Source organism: Macrosteles quadrilineatus, unplaced genomic scaffold (genome assembly GCF_028750875.1).
Source record: "Macrosteles quadrilineatus isolate MER2022 unplaced genomic scaffold, UCM_ALF_1.0 Scaffold_1__1_contigs__length_201487025, whole genome shotgun sequence".
In the NCBI taxonomy this organism is placed as follows: domain Eukaryota; kingdom Metazoa; phylum Arthropoda; class Insecta; order Hemiptera; family Cicadellidae; genus Macrosteles; species Macrosteles quadrilineatus.
Window position 1 is genome coordinate 101,170,946 of NW_026542594.1, and position 24,013 is coordinate 101,194,958.

Consider the following 24,013-nt stretch of genomic DNA (forward strand, 5'->3'; position numbering starts at 1 on the left):
TGTGCAAGGCGATCACTAGGTCTCACTGAGTATTCAAAAATAGTGGTCGCATTACAGCGATGCGAGTGCGCCGTCGCGGGGGGAGAGTGAGGGGCCGCCCCCCGCCCCCCGCCACCTCCCCGCGGCAGAGTTCAGGAGCCGTTTTCAAGGACAAGGTTAACGCCATGCCCTTCGCGCTACAAGCCTTCGTCAGTCGCGCCGCATCCTCCTATACTGTAGCATCGCCCGCCCGTGCTGTGGATAACACATAGTAAACACCGCAATGTTCTGTCCACCTTCGCCCCGCAAAGCCTAACACCACCACGCGACTAATCGAAACTATCTCAGGTACAACCGTTCAGGAATTTTTCTACTTTTTTACAGTTTTTATCGGTGTTCGTCATGTGTGTTATCGAAAGTGAGAACTGTGTTTTTAATTGTGACATTTCTGTGAAGTGACTGAGTGAGTGACCGAGCGACTGTGTATTAGCCTAAGTGTGAATACGTCACTGCCTTATATCTCATGGATTACTTGTAAGTTAGTGCCGAAGTATACTATAACTACTACTGCTGGGATTTATTGACCTCGTTTTTCTACAGTAGTGCCTAGTTTTATATCGGTGTTGTATCCACGCTCACTGCCGCGTATCTCAGGAATATTTGTGTAGTGAAGTAGACAGTAAAATGTCCGGCGTTTCCACAACCTCCTCAGAGCTTCGTCAGGTGATCCTCGCACCCCCGTCCTCCGGTGACTTTAGGATGCCGTCCGCTCCGCCCCTGGTCACCTCCTCGACGTGTTCACCCCCCGGGCCGTCCGTGGTGATGCGGCCTCCGCCCCCGCCGCCTCCCAAGATCATCCACCGATCCTCGGACATCAAACACGAGAGGGTTCACCATGAAGAGCCATCCAGCTCCATCCCTGATCTAGGTGAGTGGTACAATTGATAATCTCTATCTTACTGTGTGTAGGGAGTAGAAACTATGTTCAACAACATACCATTCACAGCTCGTAGATTTAGATTGGTATGGTCCATATTCGGATAATTTTAAATACCTATATAAAATAAAAAGTGAATTATTTTAACTTTGAAGGCGGCATGGTAAAACATACTACATAATACAACTTCAATATCATGCCATTTATGAATTAAGACGTTATCAGTTTAACCTTCAGATTGTACTGGCAGAAATGAATACATACTGATAATACAAATCGAGGTCTTTGTTTGGGATTTGACGACGTTAACACCGTACAATCATTGAGCCGATTGGGCGCAACATGATTACGGGTTAAAACTCTTGGAGACAACACCTAGCATTTAGAACTGTTGTTTATTAACTTATTTTAGCCACTGTTATAACGTTGAATTAGATTAGGTTGTAGTAGGTATGCAATATAAAAACATGGACGATTAATATATTACACGTCTAAATTTACGAAGATACGAGTTCCTATATAATTCGGAGCTAGACAAAGCTTAACTATTTCCTTTTCTCACCAAAATAAATTAAAACCTACAATATTGTTATTATTATCTAATGTATAACTCTCTAATTATTACTCTCTAAAGAGTATAGACCCTCAATTATTTATCCAAATTAAATTAGTAATACATTGAGCTCTGAAGGGACTACAATTATCAGACCCCGATATCAATACAGTACCTGGTCTAATACTTAACTATAGGGTCCGTTTTCTTGTCTCCAGTTCACCATAGCAATACAATAGCCTAAATTGGTTTGATTATAACCGGTGTATATAGCTTCAGTTAGTTTTGTCGGATTAAAATGTTAAGTAATTGTTGAGACATTGACATTCCACAAAATCGATAGTCAATCTTTTGTGACAGGTATATGAATGTTTAAACACAAAATAATAACATTAATAATCAGTTATTCTCTCAAATCTGCTGATTATTCATTGTATACCACAGCCACAGATTAGTGAGTATACAATCTTCCTACTCTTGTATCTGTGCTACAGTTTCTATCCGTAGACCTACTATAAAATATATCACTACTAAAGAATATTTAGTAATGCAGTTATATATTCTTTGAAAAATAATACGCTGGGAAATATTACAACACCAAAACGTTTGCAACGCTTTAAATATTTAGTGATCAGTGCCTGTAACGTTTCAATATAACATGTTAAATTATCCCATTGCTTTATTCAGACTTCATCTAGCAGGTACTAGTCGTTAATCGTTTAGTAATACCACCATCTAAAAACCACCAAATAATTAATTCAAATACGGAGATAAAAGTATCTATGTACCGTATTTTGGTGGTAGATGTAGAATACCCCCGCCGCAGCAAACCTGCAGACTAAGCGAATTTCCATTTGCCTGATTGGATTTACACTGAAATGTCTCCTTAAAAATAGCACATTTATTCCCTATTTAAATAGCATTAGTTTAACGAGTACTTAGGTTTGCTGCAACAGAGAGGGTAAAAAGGTGTTTTTTGTAAAAAGTTTAGTATGAAATGAATGCATTTTCCAAATTTGATCAAAATATGTTCATAAACAAGCAAACTAACACAGTTTATATATTCTCCCTAAAAATAACATGGGAATTTTAAATTTACAGATTATTGGAATTTTCTCCGTAACCATTAGGCGCATAATAACGCTTCAATATACTAAATTATTTGTTTTTTTAAGCTCACAAAATGGTTTGGAAAGAAATTGCTAAATTTTAAGGTTTTAGGGTCAAAAATGGGAAAACCCAATTTTTACCCCATAAAACCCCCCATAGACCCCTGTCCCCATAGTCCGATCATGCTGGTTCGCAAACTCGTTCGAATAAACGTAGGTTTACACGTTTGTACCAAATTTTCTCAAAATCGGATGATTTTGGCTCGAGTTATCGCGCTAACGGACATATATATAAATATATATATGAATTTGAACGGATGGTGTTTTTGCTCTCTAGGGACCTCAAAACGAAAAAGTAAATCGGTCCCGGGTCCAGATCTTACTATGAGTACTACGGTAATAGCTTATTCCCTACATGGGAAATTCGCTAAAAAAAGAGCGAGCGAAAATATGTAATTGATTACGACAGTTAAGTTATAGTTTAATTAGATTTTTATAAGGCCTGTTCATTATTGACAACTAATTGTAGATTATAGTGAAGAAAAAATGTATGATGTTCACAACATACATAGTTTAGTGTATGATTAGGCCTATAATTCCACAGGCTAATTTCTTTGAGCACTGTATCAATATACAAATCACATATTATTGACAAACATTTCAAGTTTAATCAGTACAGTACACTTTCGCTGTTGGATCCGCTCTCATATAAATATATTACGTAGACTATACCAAATGTATGTTTGTTTAGCCATTGTTGTTGTTGTACTCATTCGTACGTTGCATATTGTACTTCAATAATCGCTTCATTCTATCACGGCAATTGCGTTATTATTTCAGGCAGTTTATTTACCTAACCTCGAACAATCCTTACATAGCAATTATTGATAATGCAATCACATTGCCGCAGTAAACCTGATTAACTCTGCTGAGTAGTGTCGTGTCACAGACAACACAGGTCTGACGCAACTACTCATACGCATAGTATACCAGTAAAGCATAGTTGTTAATAATTAGCGTCAATAAATTCTTTATCATAGTTAATTCTTGTTTTAATGGTTCAAATTTATTATTATGACCCAATTAAATAGTTGTATGTTCATAAAAATAATTAGGTTGTTGTTGAAATACTGTTTAGCCCTTATATTACGTGTAAAAGTTGATAATGGGACTTCCGGCGTCCATATTGTTCCGGTCTGATTGTTTAATGACAGTATGAGTAGGGGGAACGACGCGCCTGTCTGTCTGTCTGAGCTCGTGCGTGCGACTCTGGAAATTTCGCTGATCAACGGGGAAACCTCCCAATACAATCATTTCCACCTTATACCCCTTGATTGGGAGCTATATGTACAATCATTTCCACCTTATGCCCCTTGATTGGTGGCTATATGTGCAATCATTTCGGGAAAGAACTAACGAAGAAATTACATATTTTATACCAGATCACTAATAATAATTTTTATTGTTTTGTTTTGTTAAAATAGTTTACCAGTGTAAATCTTACGTATACTTTCAAGAAAAAAAGTATAGGCTACACTGAGTTTGAATCGGCAAATGCTACGTTACTATGAATATAATTTTTAAATATTTACTTTGCACGTATCGTCTTTTCAAAAATCCAAAGTAAACCTATAACATCATAAAACCCTGTTACATACACCTATAAAACTATATTATTTAACGATTGCCTCAGTATATCGCCCTAATCAGTTTTACCGGTTACAATTAACCATTACACTGATAAAAGCGTAATAAAACCCCTTGATAAAGAGTTGTAGCTCATGCATGCCACACTTATGACGTTATGTACAGGGGGAGGGGAGGGGGCGGCCTTGTTACTTGACATTGGGCCGTGGCCTTGCCCGCCGCCAACCCAAAATTGGTTCAATACCGCCCCCCCCCCCACCAGAGCACACTGTGTTAGTGTTAACAGGCTACCAATTGGTGAGGTTACCTTGGCAGATCATCATTGTATCACAGCCACAGCGCTCATTGTCAATGTCAAAACCAATCTTTATACAAACGAAAAGTGTACTAAACAATCAGTTGGATTTTGTTTTTAATCATCTATATTAACAACCTATGTTAATTTTACACGTTTTTTATTAACACTTTTTATAAAGAAGTATTCTAGTTTGGTTATTTCGATTATTTTTCATGACGAATCCTAAAATTTGACGTTCACATACTAAACGTGTGGTCATCAAGTCCATCAAGACCAACCATAAAGTATGAAGGTAAATGGAATGGTCAAAACAATTAAATACAATGCATTTCAACTTAACAGACGAAAAAAAATCATCTAAGCCAAAACAAACTAGCACTAGTGGTCTTGCGATGAAACATAAACTTTGTTATGCCGCCTCACAATACAACCAAATAATTAAATTACTGTTGTGTTGTCCCATTTTTAGACTAATTAGATTTATCATCTGCAATATTTGTTTAAATGGATCAGTCTCTCGGATGCAACTATAGATGATCAAAAGTAATGTGGGAATTTAATAGGGACATTGTCTGTCAATTTATAACCTCCAAATCCCGCACACTAGGCCTGAGTACCTTCGACTTTGAATAACAGTGTGGATTCGAATAAGTAGCTGCTGACCCAGAAAAACAATTAAATAACAATGAACAAGACTTGGTTCTATAAAACAAAGGCTTGGGTTCTACAAAGCCTCTCCAAATACTCGGTGATTGCTCTTAGCCTTGTGAGAGTGTAGGGCAGTCGGGTACGGATGGAAATAGACCAGTGGACTATTGCCAAATAAAAGTGAGTGTACACACGACACACGACAGGTAGTTGGCGACAATCGTTCTCTCAGAACCTACAGCCTACTTACTGTCTTCGACTACGTCATACAGTTCTAGTGGGAATAGCAACAACGCTGAATGTATGATACTTAGCCTACTAGAAACAATACAATAGTTAGAAAATATATCTTGAAACACTTGTGGAGCTAATTATTCCTCAAGAATAGTTATTTAAATTGTTCTATTTCATTCGTATAGAAGAGTTACTTTGTATATTTTATACTTTGTAAAACCCTAAATAGGTTGTAAATAGATGATTTTTTTTATTCCACATACCCGGGCTAAGTCTATAAGTATATAAGGAAAAGTCTTTGATACAGAATAGTTATGTTAGTACACAAAGTTTAACGAAGTACACATTATGGCATGAGAATAATTATTTGTATCAACTGTGATTTTTGTAATTGGAAAATATTTAATCGTTACGGTATTTCGATTCTTTGTTCCCTCTATATTAAGTGGACTCGGCCTTCTAGTTAACTTCAAGAGATATTAATGGTTACTTGTAATCATTTTCCCAGAGCGTGTCATGTAATTATTTTACCTAACTAGGTCACTGAAAAGTTCAGTTGATTGCCGCTCACTATACTGTCTGTGTTGCGCACGGGAAGCGCTCACACCTGATATGCCGCTCACTATACTGTCTGTGTTGCGCACGGGAAGCGCTCACACCTGATATGCCGCTCACTATACTGTCTGTGTTGCGCACGGGAAGCGCTCACACCTGATATGCCGCTCACTATACTGTCTGTGTTGCGCACGGGAAGCGCTCACACCTGATATGCCGCTCACTATACTGTCTGTGTTGCGCACGGGAAGCGCTCACACCTGATATGCCGCTCACTATACTGTCTGTGTTGCGCACGGGAAGCGCTCACACCTGATATGCCGATCACTATACTGTCTGTGTTGCGCACGGGAAGCGCTCACACCTGATATGCCGCTCACTATACTGTCTGTGTTGCGCACGGGAAGCGCTCACACCTGATATGCCGCTCACTATACTGTCTGTGTTGCGCACGGGAAGCGCTCACACCTGATATGCCGCTCACTATACTGTCTGTGTTGCGCACGGGAAGCGCTCACACCTGATATGCCGCTCACTATACTGTCTGTGTTGCGCACGGGAAGCGCTCACACCTGATATGCCGCTCACTATACTGTCTGTGTTGCGCACGGGAAGCGCTCACACCTGATATGCCGCTCACTATACTGTCTGTGTTGCGCACGGGAAGCGCTCACACCTGATATGCCGCTCACTATACTGTCTGTGTTGCGCACGGGAAGCGCTCACACCTGATATGCCGCTCACTATACTGTCTGTGTTGCGCACGGGAAGCGCTCACACCTGATATGCCGCTCACTATACTGTCTGTGTTGCGCACGGGAAGCGCTCACACCTGATATGCCGCTCACTATACTGTCTGTGTTGCGCACGGGAAGCGCTCACACCTGATATGCCGCTCACTATACTGTCTGTGTTGCGCACGGGAAGCGCTCACACCTGATATGCCGCTCACTATACTGTCTGTGTTGCACACGGGAAGCGCTCACACCTGATATGCCGCTCACTATACTGTCTGTGTTGCACACGGGAAGCGCTCACACCTGATATGCCGCTCACTATACTGTCTGTGTTGCGCACGGGAAGCGCTCACACCTGATATGCCGCTCACTATACTGTCTGTGTTGCGCACGGGAAGCGCTCACACCTGATATGCCGCTCACTATACTGTCTGTGTTGCGCACGGGAAGCGCTCACACCTGATATGCCGCTCACTATACTGTCTGTGTTGCGCACGGGAAGCGCTCACACCTGATATGCTGCTCACTATACTGTCTGTGTTGCGCACGGGAAGCGCTCACACCTGATATGCCGCTCACTATACTGTCTGTGTTGCGCACGGGAAGCGCTCACACCTGATATGCCGCTCACTATACTGTCTGTGTTGCGCACGGGAAGCGCTCACACCTGATATGCTGCTCACTATACTGTCTGTGTTGCGCACGGGAAGCGCTCACACCTGATATGCCGCTCACTATACTGTCTGTGTTGCACACGGGAAGCGCTCCCACCTGATATGCCGCTCACTATACTGTCTGTGTTGCGTACGGGAAGCGCTCACACCTGATATGCCGCTCCAAGGTGAAGGCAACATAGTACAGACTCTACCGGAAGTGACTCGTCTCGTCACGTGACAATAATTAGTTCCGTGTAACGCCGAACATGGCAACTCGCGGCTCCTGTGAGAGTGAAACTGCAACTGCATACTGCAACTACCGCGCCGTCTACAGTAGTAGCCTACAGTAGTCCAGGAGCATATTGTATACTAGGGGGGAGACATGTAGTTGACCAGGAACTCTTTTCAACACCACTTAGAAATAGGCAAGTTTAACGTATTTTGAAATGGGGTAGTTTTAATTTTAATCACCCCCTTTGTTTTAGAATTGAGACGAATAGGTAAACCCCCAAAGTAATTACTGATTAAGGGAAAATATACTTTTGGATAATAAGTTACTTAATGCTTTAAACCTAAAGTAACAGGAAAAAGCAGTAAAGAAGGATAGGTTAACTATTTTAATTTTAAGAATGTATTTAGGGGTTAAGGGTTGGAGATACGAAACCCCCTGTACATAACAGCGAGCAAGTCAATTTACTTTCCAACAATAGATACTCTATGCATATGTAGATTTATCGGTTGGATATTTTTTCATTGACAGAAGTTAGTTACTGCACCTATGTGTGAACCTGTACGATCTATAATTTTTATGCGAACGTATTTTGATATACGGTAATATTACACAAATTTTCATAATAATGTATAACATTGTAGTGTGTACTAATACAGAGCCATGATTATTGATTAGTCGTTGTGGTGCCATTTCACGTAAGAGTTATCAATATTGTGGTTATTTCACCAACTCATCACAGGAACGAGCTGTACATTATCTATGGGAGGGTGGGGGGGGGAGGGAGAGAAAGTACAGGAGAAAGTGGTGCAGCTGCAGTGAAAGTGGTGTTACGAGATGCACCGCCCTGTTCTCATCGTTGCGTCGTCGTCGTATCGTCCTGTGGTGATGTATACGCCATCGTCACTAGGTCACCACGCGCAGGCCTACTGTAGGCTGCTGCGATTTCTCCGATCCATTTTCTCACATCACTTATTGTTATGAGAAATGCTCATCTTCTTGATCTGGTTATCCCTAGGCTATAATCTTAGCTGATATTCTCGTTTAAAAAAAATTTAATACTTTCTTTTATGTTTTAGACAAAAATAGTTACATGTTAAAAGTTTTAAGTGTAAATTGTTAGTTAGGTAATTATTATCCGTATACGCCTAAGAGTATCGTACAAATTAGTTTGTATTTTAATAAAAACTAAAGCAATAAATATCTTATTTGTTTCTATACTTTCATATTTGATAGCAACTACATGTTTTTGGGGGTTTAGAATGTGTATTTGTTGTGTATGATCACCAAAAATCATCATGAGAGTGAACATTAGTACACTAATTAAAACTTTTATGTGCAGTAAAATCAAATTTAAATAATTTAAATTTGAGTTTACTGCACATGAAAGTTTAGTACAAACATTAAAACGTATGCAATTATACTGTAGCATAATGGATCACGCACACTCATGCTTTGTCACCGACGTTTGAACATTGCTTGGTTTAGATGTTCTACACTGTTTAGTTTACGTAGCTTCATATGTTCAAGATCAAACTGTAAACGCTTATTGCTCAGGGAAGTGTACAATAACTGACAGACTTCTACTAAATCAGCTTACAGTATAACATGAGTTTCTCAATCACAGCAATATTCTGAGATCACAGTTTACTTTGCTTTGACTGATGTTTGCTTTGACTTTACTTGTGTCTCCACAAGTTGCACAGATTGTAGTCTCCGTTTGTGGACAGGTCAGAGTCTCAAGATCGCCCGGTGCGAGGCTTCCTGGTAGAGTTACATTTTGGGCTTCCGGGAGACAAGGCCTTGGCGGCGCGGCGCGGCGGTCACCGATGACGTCATGACATTGGCAACATCATGTGACTGTACTTGCGTCTAACTATAACTTGGCTGATTTGTTTAACATATCTTTTTGAAAACTCATTTGTGACTTTAATTTATACCAAGTATTACCAATAAAGTATCACTTTTTCTTCCGTTCCACATTTTATTCGAAGTAGAAATAACCAACGCTTTTAACCAACCTTTTAACGGACCGATTTCAGAAAGTAAAATCAAAAGAATGAGTTTTTCAACTATTTGTATAAAAAGAGCCCAAATCAGTTCCGGTTATAGATCACTGAACCCTTTCCTTGAACCGTCAACAAGCATTGCGACTATTAGACGTAACTCTACGAAGGACCGGGAGGGGAAGCGAGAAGCGAGTGGGGTTAGTTTCACTTTCAGCCTAGTTTCAGGTAGAAAGGGAGAGTCCCTCTCCCCTACACATTCATTTTCTACCACTAGTTTTCAATCGTCTATTGTTTAATAGTCATTCATTCGTTTGCAGGGGTTGTATTGTTGAATTTGAGTTGATAATTATTTCAAGGTCTTTCACACAGGCTTCTGATTTGAAGTACTTGTGTAGGTAATAAACTAGAGTTTGGAATTATGTGTAGTATTACTTAACGAAGGAATTGTAAGATAATAAGAACTTTGCTAAAATTATAATACAAAAGAAAACCAAACTACCTTTTTCAAATCTTTTTAATGACTGATATTTCTAAGTTTTTGTATTTAAGTAAAATGCAATATAAAACATATAGAATGCACTGCTATAATGATTGTTTATTTCAATATCAACAGTACGTCGACTGCATTGTGAGCATAAGTGTATTCAGATATTGTCTGATCCCTAATGTACGTTAATGATAATAAGTCTACTGAACGGTTAAGTTTCATTTCATTTAGCGATTAATTGAAATGAAAATCGAAGTAATGAGTTTCTAATAGTGTTTCAACCAGCGTTTCAACGCATAACACCAGTAAGTCTACCGATTAAACAATATTAGATGCCATTTTGTGCAGAGTTTGTAAACTATGATGGGAACATGTTTGCTTGATTTGAGCCGATTTCTTCATAAAATGCTAATTGGTGCACTCGGTTGTCGGTATCGCGACTCGCGACTGGTTGTGGTTTCCACCAGTGGTCGCTAGAGGTCGTCGACGCTCATATTCACTTCCGGTCTGCTCTGTAATTGATTGTAACACTGAGCTGAAGGCTGTGGCGGGACGACCAATTAGCCCCAGTCCGCCACTTGCGTCTATTACACTATACAGCTCCCCCCCCCCCCTCTCACTCGTCTTATCTGTTATTGAAACATTTCCCTGGATTTGTTATGAGATGTCAACCAAGATTGCGTTAATTGCACCAAGGTATGCGAATTAAGTATTAACTAGAGTTTGATTTAAACGACTCAAAAGTCCACAAACTACCTCGATGTGTTCTCAGCCCCTTGTTTATTATTTCCATTTTACTTGACGGAAGGAAATGTAACTGAACCTATCAAACAAACAAGTTGCGTGGGAAACAGCACCTACTACTAGAAGTTCAAAGAACACAAAAAAAACAGAAGCAAAAACAAGGAACAAGGAAGCACCTTCGGACTCAGAAGAATGCCAGTAATGCTAGAACAGAAATCGAAAACGATCAGTTCCAGTTAAAAGCAAAAGTGACCGACCCGGCTGACCCTCCCCCCTTCCCTGGACCCTAAATTTACTACGGTGACGATGTTTTGACTAGCGATAGTGTTTCAGTGATGTATTTACAACCACTTTCGTTTTTCCGGTAGTCCAGTAGTCGGTACGTTAGGCGAAGACAATTGATTGTGTGAGTTTCTCGGAAGGTTCTAATGCCTCAGTGGATGTGACTGACTGTTGTCCTCAAAGCGCGGCTGTCAGTCGAGGGTAAACATTCAGCGCTTGACGACTGACGACGTCCATCTCATCATCGCAAGTGTATGAGATATAAAGTGATACAAAATTTGTCAACGATTTCCGGGTAGTCATAGCTAGGCACAGTTAAATATTTTCAAATTAGTAGTGTAAAATAGAAGTATATTTTTGACACTTTCGTTCGAGAAATGATTAAAAAGTACAATCATATTGTGCTCATCACAGTGACCACAGTACAATGTGGTTGCTGGTTTACCATTTGTTTATTATTGCACATGTTTGGTTTTATTACGTGCCAGAAAAAAAAAAAGTTAATGGTAAATCATCAGAATAATCATTAGAGCTTGAATCGTCCATTTTGAGAAGGATACTCACTAGCCTACATGTAGGTTTCCATAATAAATGTTGTAATCTATTGTAATTGCAGTGTCAATGAACAACGCCACATTGTAGCTTGCATCTGATACACAGGTCATTCATCGTAGAGCCGTTGTGTGGAAGGATAACTAGCGTGAGTGTGACAGGCTAGAGCGTCAACCCCGCCACGCAGTTGCAATCTCGCTGGTCACCCTTCAACGTCAAATCATGTAACAGTTCCACAGTGACTTATGTATTTCATGTAAGTCACGTGGTTGTCGTCTAGCCTGTGACATTCACGCTAGTCACCCACACGGTGTGTCAACCGTACACAAAACTATGTCCTAAATAAATGTCACTGAAAAAGTCAACTTGGACTAACTATGTATGACCAATTATTTTCATCGTGATTCTTCTCATCTTGTGGAAAATTAGCCAAAACACACACTACCAATCTTTCTTCAACATATTACCTTTTAACTATCCAATAGTCAATGGTATTACGTTATTAGGTACTAATAAATTGATACTTTTTTATTAATTTCACTCGCTTTCTCCTACAATGCCTCAACACTCCGGTGCTATACGAGTTTATCACTTCTAACCAAAGTTTTACTGAATCACTATCACTGACTTGGGAAATCAACAAGTGACGAATAGTCGCACTTCTTAGTGGGTAATTGTACCAATTTTCCGATCGAGTGGCAAAAAGTGAAACAGTCGGATGACACGGGGGCATTGCCAGTGTAAGGTAGTGGGGGGGGGGGGGCACCTGTGACGTCATTGACCGAGCGGCCAACTGCGGTCCTTGCCCTGCTAGAGTCAACGTCTTCTGCGCCATCCTGCGTCCTGGGGGCTCTGCTCTGGAGCATCCTACATCACTCATGCTTGATACGTGCTATAGAAGTCATATCACTCCTCAGTAGTCTTACGGTCTTATCCTTCTATTCATGAGAATGGACATTGTTTAAAGTTTTCGTTGTATGCTTTTACTTTTAGGGGTTATTATTTTGTACAATAAATGGGTGTAAAATACCTGCATCTATGCGATCTTATGTGTTTCCATACGGCAACTAGTTTCGGCTTACGTACGAGTCTTCCTCAAGCTATTTCTATGATGTCTTCTTGCTCCATACAAAGATCATTGAATGGTAATAAATTAGACACACGCAAGTACATGGACATGTACGTGTGCGTGTCTTATTTATTACTAATCAATGACCTTCCAAATAAAGAAGGAAGATGTCTTAGTACTGGCCTGGGAATGAGAGTCGAAACTAGTTGCCTTTGACTATCAACACAACTTCAGTATTTAAAAGTAAATGCTACAACTAACCCATTCGACATTCGTTAATCGAATGTATTAGTATTTAACAAATCGTTTATTAAGGCTAATAAAAACCTGAATTCTTTTGCTAAACCACTTAAGCTCCACGAATTGACAGATGTCTTCTGTAGACTGATGCTATTGCGCAAGATTCAGCCCCAGTGCCTCACCGGAAGTAAACGCCGATTGGTCCTAGACAACTTTGATGCGCAAAAACTGATCAGAAGACTCCCACATGCCGAAATTGAGGTCTAATGAAAGAGAATCCCCAAATAGTTGTATAGGGGGGGCAGCTGCCCCACCGGACACAGGTGAGTGTGACGTCAGCGGCCCGAATTGTATCAGAGGGATGGGGGAGGTGCCCTTATGTAACCCTGCACACCTCGCGATTGTGTCTGCGTGGTGATGGTCAACAGCTGGTACTGGGGCCGCCCTGCCCTTACCTAGCGAATGTCTGGGCTACATTAGTATATGTCATGTTCTATCAACTAGTTCAAGATAGGCATATTGTACTCCTATACGCAATAAATAGGGAAGTTAGACGAATAATAATTCCCTACGTCACAGAGGTTCTTTTATTCCCGGTCTTGCTTGACACATGCAGATATGAAGCATGCGGAACTAAATTCATTCCAGCTCAGAAAATGGCCTCAGCATTCCTGTACTAGAGGCATTGGCCTCCATATCTAAATTAGCCGGCACTTCACACGTTAGAAACACCTCTGTTTACCGTCGCTGTGCGTGTGCGTGCGTGTGTGTGGGTGTGTGCGTGTGCACGTGCCAGTTGCATCGACTTGTGCGTGTGCGTGTGGTGGGAGGGGGGGGGGAGTGTCAGTGACTTTGAACTCGTGCACTTGTTTATACCGACCTTGTTGTAAATTACGATGGTAAATCCTCCCTTAATCCACGTCCTTCTAAGGATAATCACGTGTTAAATATGTCTTAACTCTTTGTTTCCTTGTTTGAGAAGCCTTATTTGCCGGGCACGTGTGTTTGAGACTGTCAACCTCTTTGAATGGTGAGGAAACACCCTTTCAAAATAATGTTTCAAGTTCTTGCTAGAACTGTTATCGTAATTTTCATCTGAATTGTTTTAACAATAAAATTGTAGCTATGTGCAACGTCGGTGGTTCAGTGATTCATTGAATAAACTTTCAAAATAGGGAAACTGGATATAATAAGTAGGCAGAAAGGAGGAGGATGCGAAGTAATGTAAAATGTTTCCTTGTGAACGTCCAACCGGGTAATGTCAGAGTCAATTCTTAAGAGATTTATTTACGTTGCAAGAGAATAAGATAAGAATATTCCTTGTCGTAATCACACGTTGACGAGCTCCAACTACCAAGCCTCTGCAAGGTTTAGAGGTCAAACTGTAATTGTGTAGTTTATCACAAGTTCCGAGCAATAAAGTTGCAATCCAAGGTCACCATATTACATCAATGTAATACAAACCTTATTCATGATACTTGTCTATTCATTAAATTGTGCAGTAAATCAAGCTTAAATATTGTTATTTCAGTGTAGCTTTGACGGATTCTTACGCATGTTGAATATAAATTTATCTAAGCAAGCATTTCTTCATACATATTAACAAATGTCCCAGTATGGAATTAGTGATTTCTTTCTTTGATTGCCTCACTGGTTTAGACCAAGACCACTGGATGTTTACACTTTCGAGTCCTCAGAAGCTCAAAACACCGTATTTGGATTGTAGATACATTGTTCGCTTGTTTTCCAAGTGGTGAATCTAGTGCTGGACATTTCCTGTTTATTCATGTTGTGCAATCTGTACACAAACACAATCTAGCAGACATCTGTATTTAATTATAGGTAGGTAAGTCAAGATTTACCCTGATCTGTTATTGTTATTAGTATTATTTTATTTATTTACATAGCTTACGTAAAATAGCATCTCCAACCCCTAACCTGACATGTAACGCTTACTGGCTTCTTACTGGAATTCTTTATACCGAAGCGTTGTACTTTTCTTCGTAAGGATTGCTCCTAAAAACGTCTGGCCATCATACCAACTTTTACTTTTGCGTTGCACTACTGAACCTTCACCAGCAATGCACAATATTGTGTTTATACTACATGTTGGACTATGGAGCACTCTTCACTGCCCTACAAAGTTTGGCTCTTCCAGGAGACGGCTTCAGACTGACCTTGATGACCACAGAAGATAGATCTGGGAACTACAGTAGAAAGTGAAGAAAGTAAATTGAAGACTGGAGGTGGAAACAATCAACGAAATATCAACAGATGATGAAAGTCATGAGAAAACTATTACTATTGTCTTGACGTGTCCACGTCTCCACAATCGTCACAATTGTCTCTTGGATTCTTGTTTAAAGTTCCGAATTCGGTATCAATTTCTGTATTTTGTGGTTATAATATATACCTACCATTGCATTCGTTGAGAATTCAAATATCCTCTAAAGGAACTTGTATAGTACAGTATTTGAATGATAATGTGATTAGGCCTATTTCTTACACTAGGGGCCCCAAGAGTCTGCAGTTGGTGGCAGCCAATGGCAAGACTGGACTAGTGTGACGTTGCAACAACACCCGTTCAATAATTTTCGTCACTAATAAAAATATGCTTAACATTATTTTCAATTCAGCTGGTATTATTAGATTTGGCAACAACGCGTGGTCCTCATTGGCTAATTTAAGTCACGTGGTAAATAGGCTCCTCCCTCAACTGCAGACTCTCGTGGACCGAACTGTAGTCAAGGGTATCGATGGTACTACTGTAGTAATAAAAAGATTAAACTAACGAGGGGTTAGAAAATGTTCTTTCCTCGAAAACTTTTAGTTGATTCAAATTGTAACAACAAAAAAGGTTACTTTTAAAAAAACGGAACTTCTAAAATACTGTTTCATCTTAACTCAGAGTAGTAGTAGAATTTTTCTGGCTTTGTAATGTCAATTACTATTAATGATCGGTTCTATGATTTATTAGTAACTACTTTTTCAGAACAATTAAAGTTGACATAACAATTATGTTACAAGTATTCGCAACGATAACTGGAATGACACGTTAATTGTACATTTCAACTTTCAACTGCACACACAACTGTGGTGGACACGGTTTATTCTTCGCAGAATGATGATTCGCCGATGAAGGAGTTTCGACTCTACCTAGTCAAAAGTTATCTCGGACGTGACATTTGGGAGTTGTCGGCCTTGTGGTCTCCGAACTGCGCTTTTTGCAAACGTATCATTTACATACAGAACTGCGCACGCTCTTTGTTTAAAATAAACTAGTTTGATAATAAACTATTAATGTATTAATACACAATCCTTTACATTATATAGTCCTAGTTGTAGCCCACGGTCTAACAATGAATGCATTGTGGTGTATTACATATTTTTCATAGTATATAGAGTAGACAACATCTACTCTGCAATCTGTATTTTACTGAAGTGTCATTAAAAGGTGGGGAAGTATTATTGTTTTATATTGATTATTACTCTTACTATTGCAAAATGACTGACTTGTAAATTTCATGTTTCAGGTATGATTAAATTCTACTTCGATAGTTTATGTGAGTATTAACCTATTGATGCTTCTCTCACTGTGGCAAAGTAAGTTAAGTTACAACCAAACATTTTCTAACCAACGACATTGCCTGAGCTGTTATCAAAATTGTATTAAATAAAGGAGTAGAGTGTTGTGGTGATTTCGCTTCTAACCACCATCAATCACTACAATCCCATTAAACAATTTTGTTATTGAAAACGCTTTAAATTTTGTTGGACATGTTTATAGAAAAATCAAATATTTAATTTCAAAAATTGTTAGTTCAAAGTTTGGTTGCGAAAGAAGTTTTGTAAATGTTTTATCTTAAGATTCCGCGAACATTCATTTATTCTTAGTTGTTGCATGTTTTTTAGCCAACTTTCATAATTTATCCCTACGAGCGCACATCCCTTGTTATAAATTGAACCAACCTCAGATATCCTGCGATAGTTCCGCGGTGTCCTGACGTGCCTGAGGGGGAGGACACAGGACCATCCAACATCTGCCCAGACATTTTCCTGCCAGGTGCGGCATTTTGGTTTTTGCACCCGTAATGGTAGGGTTGCCAGGTAGAGGGTTAGACAGACGTTTGCGCAACCCTCGGAACGCAAGGGTTGTGGCCAAGGTCACACAGGTATAAAGGGCGTCTAGAGTTTGGGATTTAATTTTTTGCGTCAACAAACGCTCCCAGGGTCTATTTTTTGGCATTCCCCGGCCTTTACAGGTTGCGAGGGCACTTTCGATTTCATTGTCTCGAGGGTCGGGGGTAGACGCGCCGAATGTAGGTTACCAACTGTCATCCCCTCTCTTTTTGTGAAATTTGATTCGATTTAATTACCAAAGACCACCCTCGGGTTTTGGAATCAGGTCATGAATAAAAGAATGAGATGGTGTGATGGTCTATTCGTGGTGTACGAAAACGTGCACAATGGTTTTCACTTCATTATAAGAGACCATTATGGCCTAAAAACTACCTTTGTGATTCCCAAGATTCTGTTACTGAACTAATGAACTGATAAACGAACTGTATTGGTTATACAAGGTGTTTTATTTTATAAAATGCAATCCAAATTACTAAACTGTTCAGGGACAAAACAAGCATATAATCTGGCAGCCCTGCTTCCTTTTCCTCAATACCAATCAGCTGATATGCATAAAAGCATGGCTGTTCCACTGTTTAGTGCTAGAACTAATTGTAAATAAGAGTCAACGTTGTTTTTTTCAAGCTCAAGATGTATTTTAGAAGAGCACATTGTGAGTAAATCATTAGTTTTATATCGAGAAAGGTTTACAATTGAGTTTCCAGTAAGGATTCCAGTAAGCCTACCTAATAAACCAACTACCGGTTAAAAACCATGTAAATATGAATAATAGAATATTTATTTTTCCACAATGGTTACGTTTGAGAGAACTCATGTTGAGATGAAGAAATAAAAAGACAAGAATACGAAAATGCACATGAGCAAGTCGGTAATGATGTAAAGAAAGCAGGGGTGCCAATGTGTTTTGTCCCCAAACAGTGACTCTACGTTTGTAATTTAGGCTGGGTTTTATAAAAAAAAAAAACACCTTATATTAGGAGTCTTGAGCGGTTTAAAATTCCTTATTTTGTTATAACCACGTCATGTCATAACCTTTTTGTTTGATTTTGTTTTCCTTGCAAAAAAAGTCATCTATGAAACCACCAACTTCTTGACCGCTCTGCCCCATCTAGTCATGGTCAGTTTTGCCATCAAAACTTGCCACCAAGTTTTCTTATTCAGATGTCATTTTTCTAATCAACAACACTAACCATTCGCAGCATGGTAAACTGTTCAATGGAACACCGACATGAGTTCCAAGTGCAAACATTGGGTTTATAGTAAATAGTACAAATCCCTACAGAATTGAGCCTCTTGAAGTGAAAACTGATAGAAAGTGAAGTGAGAGGGATGGTCAGGTCAAATCAGAGTTTTTCGTCGGATCTCGCCACGACTGAACTTTCGCCTGTGGAGGTTCTGGACGCCCCCAGAGCGGAGGTCAAGGTGTCCGCTGGACGTCGACCTATCCCCCCCAGGACACTTCCTTTCTCCCCACTTTCAATGGCACATCGCATTCCGCGACCGCGACTTGCGTGATCTGACTGTACAACTCTTCCAGACAACAACACATCACAACCACAACCACTGGTATGGACTTCCCTATATTGCTGGTGTTCCGACATGAATCTGTAGATACTTGGACTTTTGAATACTGTTGTTGTAGTATACCCTAATCTAAATCTAGATAAGCTATAGCCGAGTGTGATACTGTCACAATTCACTTCGTCCCTTAATCTTACCAATAAGCTTTCATCGCAGTTTAGCTTCACTAAAAATACGTACAAAAACAATAATTAAGACCAATGCGCTCTGTCGATGGCTTAATTCAACGTTAATTTCTATTATAAAACAAGCTCCAGCTTCATCATGAGAGGTCTACTTGTATAAGTCAAAGTTGTATCGTCCCCATACACTACTTTAAATGCCACTGCTTAGTAATACAGTACTTAAACACAATCACATAGCAAAGTATATGATATGCCATGCTCCATTGCACTACACGTTACAACAGCAAACCTAAGTACCGTACCAGTAGAACTAAGCATTCATTGTACACTGCACTGAACTGCACTATGGTGTACTTTAACTAGTATATTTCAGATATTTTCCTTTAGCCCCTCGTGTTATCCTTTTTTAAATGATAGCCAAACAAATGGATGCACATGTTTTGTATTCAAATCCAACATTTATTAGTTTTATTGTGTGCCTTTTAATACAGAACTTATGAATTAAAACGACCACTTGTCAGTGGTTGTTTTCAAAGGAGCTTCGATATTTATTTTCTTACGTAAACCTAAGAAATCGTGGTTTGGTTTTAAAATTTTAGGACATTTGTTTTACACAACTTTGCCAAGCTTATTTAGCTAAACCACCTTCGGTTGTGTTGTTCTCCTATGGTTATTATTTTGCACTCATAACAAATACTGTTTGAGAAGGAAATGTTTTGTTGGGTCTTACTAGACAAATATTGTAAACCTATGATTGTTTTTTTTTTTTTACTTATAGACCTTTTATTAATTATCAAGTTGGTTTGATCTAGAAAGACCAATATTTTAGGAAAGGAAATGTTTGTCCTATGTTGGACTATCCTAGTTTCAAATTTCTATACCTTCAGACAGTGTAGGACCTTGCTCATATTGGACCACGCGATACAAAGCTTTCCTTCCATTTTCGATATACGCGTATTGTACAACATTTATTACAAACTTATTTGAACATACATTCACATAGAGGTTTTCGTAACTACAATTTAATATTTTGTTATCACTAATTTTGTCAATATGAAATCATTCACGATAACCAATACCGCGATAGTCATTATCAGTAATGCTGATAATTTCTCTATCTTTTAAGTTTGCAGCGCTACTGTATTATTGACTCTGTACATTTTATTCCCCGACCACATGGTAAGGTGATAGGTACTGAACGTGGGGGGGGGGGGGTTACGTCTATCAGGGACGCCGAATCGCGCGGTCTCGCGAATCTCGAGAACCTTGGTGATAGCAGGGACAAGGTCACGAGATAAGGTCGTGTTGCGTGGTCGCGGTCGTACCTTCAACACTCACTTCCGTGTGTACACAGACTTATCACCAGGGATTTCACAAACACAGCCTTGTCACGTTATAGTTAACATTTAGTTTTACTCATTTTCACTTTATACGTGATCCTTCCCTTTTTATTTTCTAAATCCTGTAAAAACGTTAAATCAACTAATACAGTACAATTTCAGATACAAATCATAATGTACAATTTCATTCCTAATAAACCTCGATAACTATATTAGTTTGTGTATTATGCTGACTTAATTTAAAAGCCAAGTTCTGAGTTCAACGTTTTTTAGATACATGTTTACAGAACAAAACCTGAGAACTTTATTGCTGGTCTATTATTTCTCGAAGCTTATGATGTGACTCATTAAAGTTTTTTGCTAAATTATATTAACAAATGAGTAGACAGTATTTACCATAGGAGTGTAATAGACAGTCCTCACCTGTATATGAAACATCGCACTGTAATAATATTTATATTGTCACAGTGCTATCTACAATTAGGTTGTTCTTGTAAGTAGCCAAACCATTTGTGATGAAAAATCAGTTAATCATTTCTAAAAAATTTCAACCAAAGTTAATCATTTTATAGATCTGGGGGTTAGTGCTGCTGTGACAGGACCAGAAAGAAGTCGGGATACCAGAGGATAGGCCTATGTTACTAGTGCGAATTATTACAAAATATTTTATTACAAAGACAGATAGAAGACTACCTTTTGTTGACAAAACTTATCTTCACTCCAAAATAAAGCCAAATTAAAAGTTTACATCTCCCATCACACACTCATCTATCGTTTAAAGGCTTGGTGAATTGTGTGCTATGACAAAGATACGGATGATTCTTCACAATATTTCACCATCTAGATTTAATACAGGTTGCTATGAACCATAATTTCATAAAATAGAGATTTATTTTAGTGACAAATTATTAGCTTTGAATAGTAAGTATTCTTGGTTCAAAGTTGTTCTTCAAGTCTGTAGTTGTATAAACTGCTATTTGCTTTCTAGTTTCATCGATCTTTGCTTCTGTGTAAATTACTAAAACCAAAGACGATTCAAAGTGTGGTTTAACGAATATATTCAAACACACAGTAGAACTATTTTGAGGATGCCGTTACAGTTTCGCGTGTAACATCACCCGTTGTGTTTAAGATTGTGGAAGGCTGTAGAGTGTAGAAGTGTCGTAACCCTCCACACTTGGCTCGATCTGATGGAACAGGTTCCCGCGACCTCTCCCAACGTTCGGCCAAGGGTCACTTTCCGTTGATAAAACAATCAAAAGTGGCCCAACGCTCGCGAGAACCGCGAGATCAGAACCAGTCCGCGATCTCGGAGGTCGCGACCTAAACCGTCAGGGGGAGGGGGTAGCGAAAAGTAAAAATAATCCGTCACTCTGGTCCAACGGACAACGGAACAGTCCCGTGAAGAATAGGTGCAAGGGTTGCACCGAGAGGGTATTTATCTAGTAATTGTATGGGCGGTGGAGGAGGAGGCACCCCCACTGTAGTGATACGTCTAGTAACGGACGAGGGTGGGACGGATACCGGGATACCGCTACTCTAGGGGTCGAGGGTCGTGTGGAGGTGTAGGAGACACCGACCAGTGACCAGTGACGACCAACGGTCTAACACGAGCAGACATGGCCGTGGAGCACGAGTATGGTATGTACATACAGTTACGTCATAATGTACTGTATCCACCTTTGCAATGTTGGTGGTACTGGTGCCTTATGTTTATCTTTATAAACAAATAATGCATTGTTATACATTTTCTAAGATATGGATGGAACTTTAACATCATTAATTATTTATAATGTGGGGGTAAACAATATTTGGCCATAAATGTACACAGTTAACAAATTAAAAAGTGTTGAATTGTTTATCCGTTATATGATTTATACTTTTTATTCGTAATCACGTGGCTTGATAAACTACTGATATTGTATAAAGTAGGTATATACTCACAAGTATAGAGTATTACTTTGAAAATAGTATCCAATCGGTGTTAAATGTCAGTTGTTTTAATCTCTAACACCCTTCATAAACAACGTACACTGCGTGGGTTTAGCTTTGCAAAATTACGCGTTATCGCGGGAAATAAAAAGTCGCATTGAACGTACAGTTTGCTTCCTTCAACAACTGTGTGATGATAACACATGACGGTATACGGTAGGTGAAGAGTACATGCCTGGGAATATTGGAGTGAGCCATGTTATAGGTGTTGTAAACAACGTAATAAAATATATCATTAGATTTTAAATATTAAGTATTTTAAAGGAAATTGTGTATTAAGCATTTCTTATATGATAAAAATATTATCCTTATAACAATACTAGCAGAGTACCCGTCCTTCGTACGGGGTTGGAACATAAGTATAAAATGCTTATTGCAGTTATACTCAAGCTTTGCGTTTGCAATAAGGGAGGACACAGTTTGATAACATTTGCTTTTTTTAAATTTACAGTATTCTATAGTATTACACATCTACCATAGCCATAATGTTCAACCACTTCACCTAAACAATGGAGAAAAATAAATTATCAACAATTCGCAAAATATCACTAATTATTCATGAAATGAAAAACATAAACATAACTGTAAACAATCCTACTTTGACAGTTCTCATTGCGAATCACAGTTTTTTGTTGCTGCTTAGTTTAAATTAGCTGTTTTCATAAATGCAAAAAAATATAGTGCTGCACCCTGTTGGTAAATCTTATAACTTTTTAATGCTTTTCCATATCATAGAACCAACTTTTTTAGTTGAAATAGCTGACTAAATTCTTTAATTCCCTTTAAATATGAATACTCATAAGGTTAACATGGGGAATTACAGAGCCACCGGGGCGGAGCCCGAAAGGATTTTTGAGATAAGAATATGCCTATGTTAATCGGGAATGTAAGCTATCATCATGCCAAATTTCAGCCCCATCCGTCCAGTGGTTTATGCGTGATTGAACTTCAAACACACAAACTTTCACATTTATAATATTTGGAAGATTACTAATTGAACTATTAAACTATTTGTCAAACACTTAATACTTTTTATTATTGTTAATCAAGTTTGTCAGAATCGTGTCTTCTGTAAATTTTTAATACACTCGAGATTATTCCAGGCTAATTAAATAGTTTATTTTAGTTTGTCTTTAAGGGGATTTAAAAAACGAAAGTTTGTGATTCGTTGCTGTAAAATAGCGATAGTTATTATTTTACTAGTTATTCCTTCATAAAATCATTGCATTTCATAATTAGGGACGATAAAATAAACATATCCTACATAAATCAAGAAACAATTAATTATTCTACATAATGTTCAGATATGATTACATTGCATAATTTCTAATGTGTGCACTCGCTGTATTACTTTTAGTAAGCAATTACAAGAATAATAGGCTGAATATGCTACGTATAGCTTTGCTCATATACACTTAACTACTAAAAATATTGTTTTAATACTCTCCTGTCCATTGAATGGTGCTTTCCAACAAAAACAAATTGTAAGTTTTTAATTGCAACCGCGATACTTTACATTCAATTTCATTTCATAACTAATATGATTAACATTGCGTCTTCTGTTGGGGAAATGAGTATATTTTAAGACTGCATTTACAACCATTACTAGGTATTAGATTCGTTGCCATCCAAACCATAACACGACAGTAGTGCTGAGCCAACCAAACCTTGGTCGTGTAGTGGTGATGGTGGATGACCGCGAATGACTCCCTGGGACATTGCCCTGCACTGTTGTCCGTCAGAGTGCAATGACGCCCTTATTATTGTGGCATTGTTTTCATGACTTTTAAACACTTATTATCACTTTTATAAAATACTAGGCTAGTCCATATTAGTTAAAACGCAATTTCTGATTTTCTTTAAAAATATG

At 38.8% G+C, this 24,013-nt stretch overlaps 1 protein-coding gene across 1 annotated transcript in view; it reads left to right on the forward strand.

The window, feature by feature from the left end:
• Positions 1 to 214: 214 nt before the first annotated feature.
• The window catches only part of LOC128999188 (nuclear hormone receptor E75-like), a 104,175-nt gene continuing 80,376 nt past the window's right edge, over positions 215 to 24,013 (forward strand). Inside the window, 1 exon segment of the mRNA XM_054425612.1 lies at positions 215 to 907. Coding sequence (XP_054281587.1) covers positions 664 to 907 — 244 coding nt within the window. The 5' untranslated portion in view covers positions 215 to 663.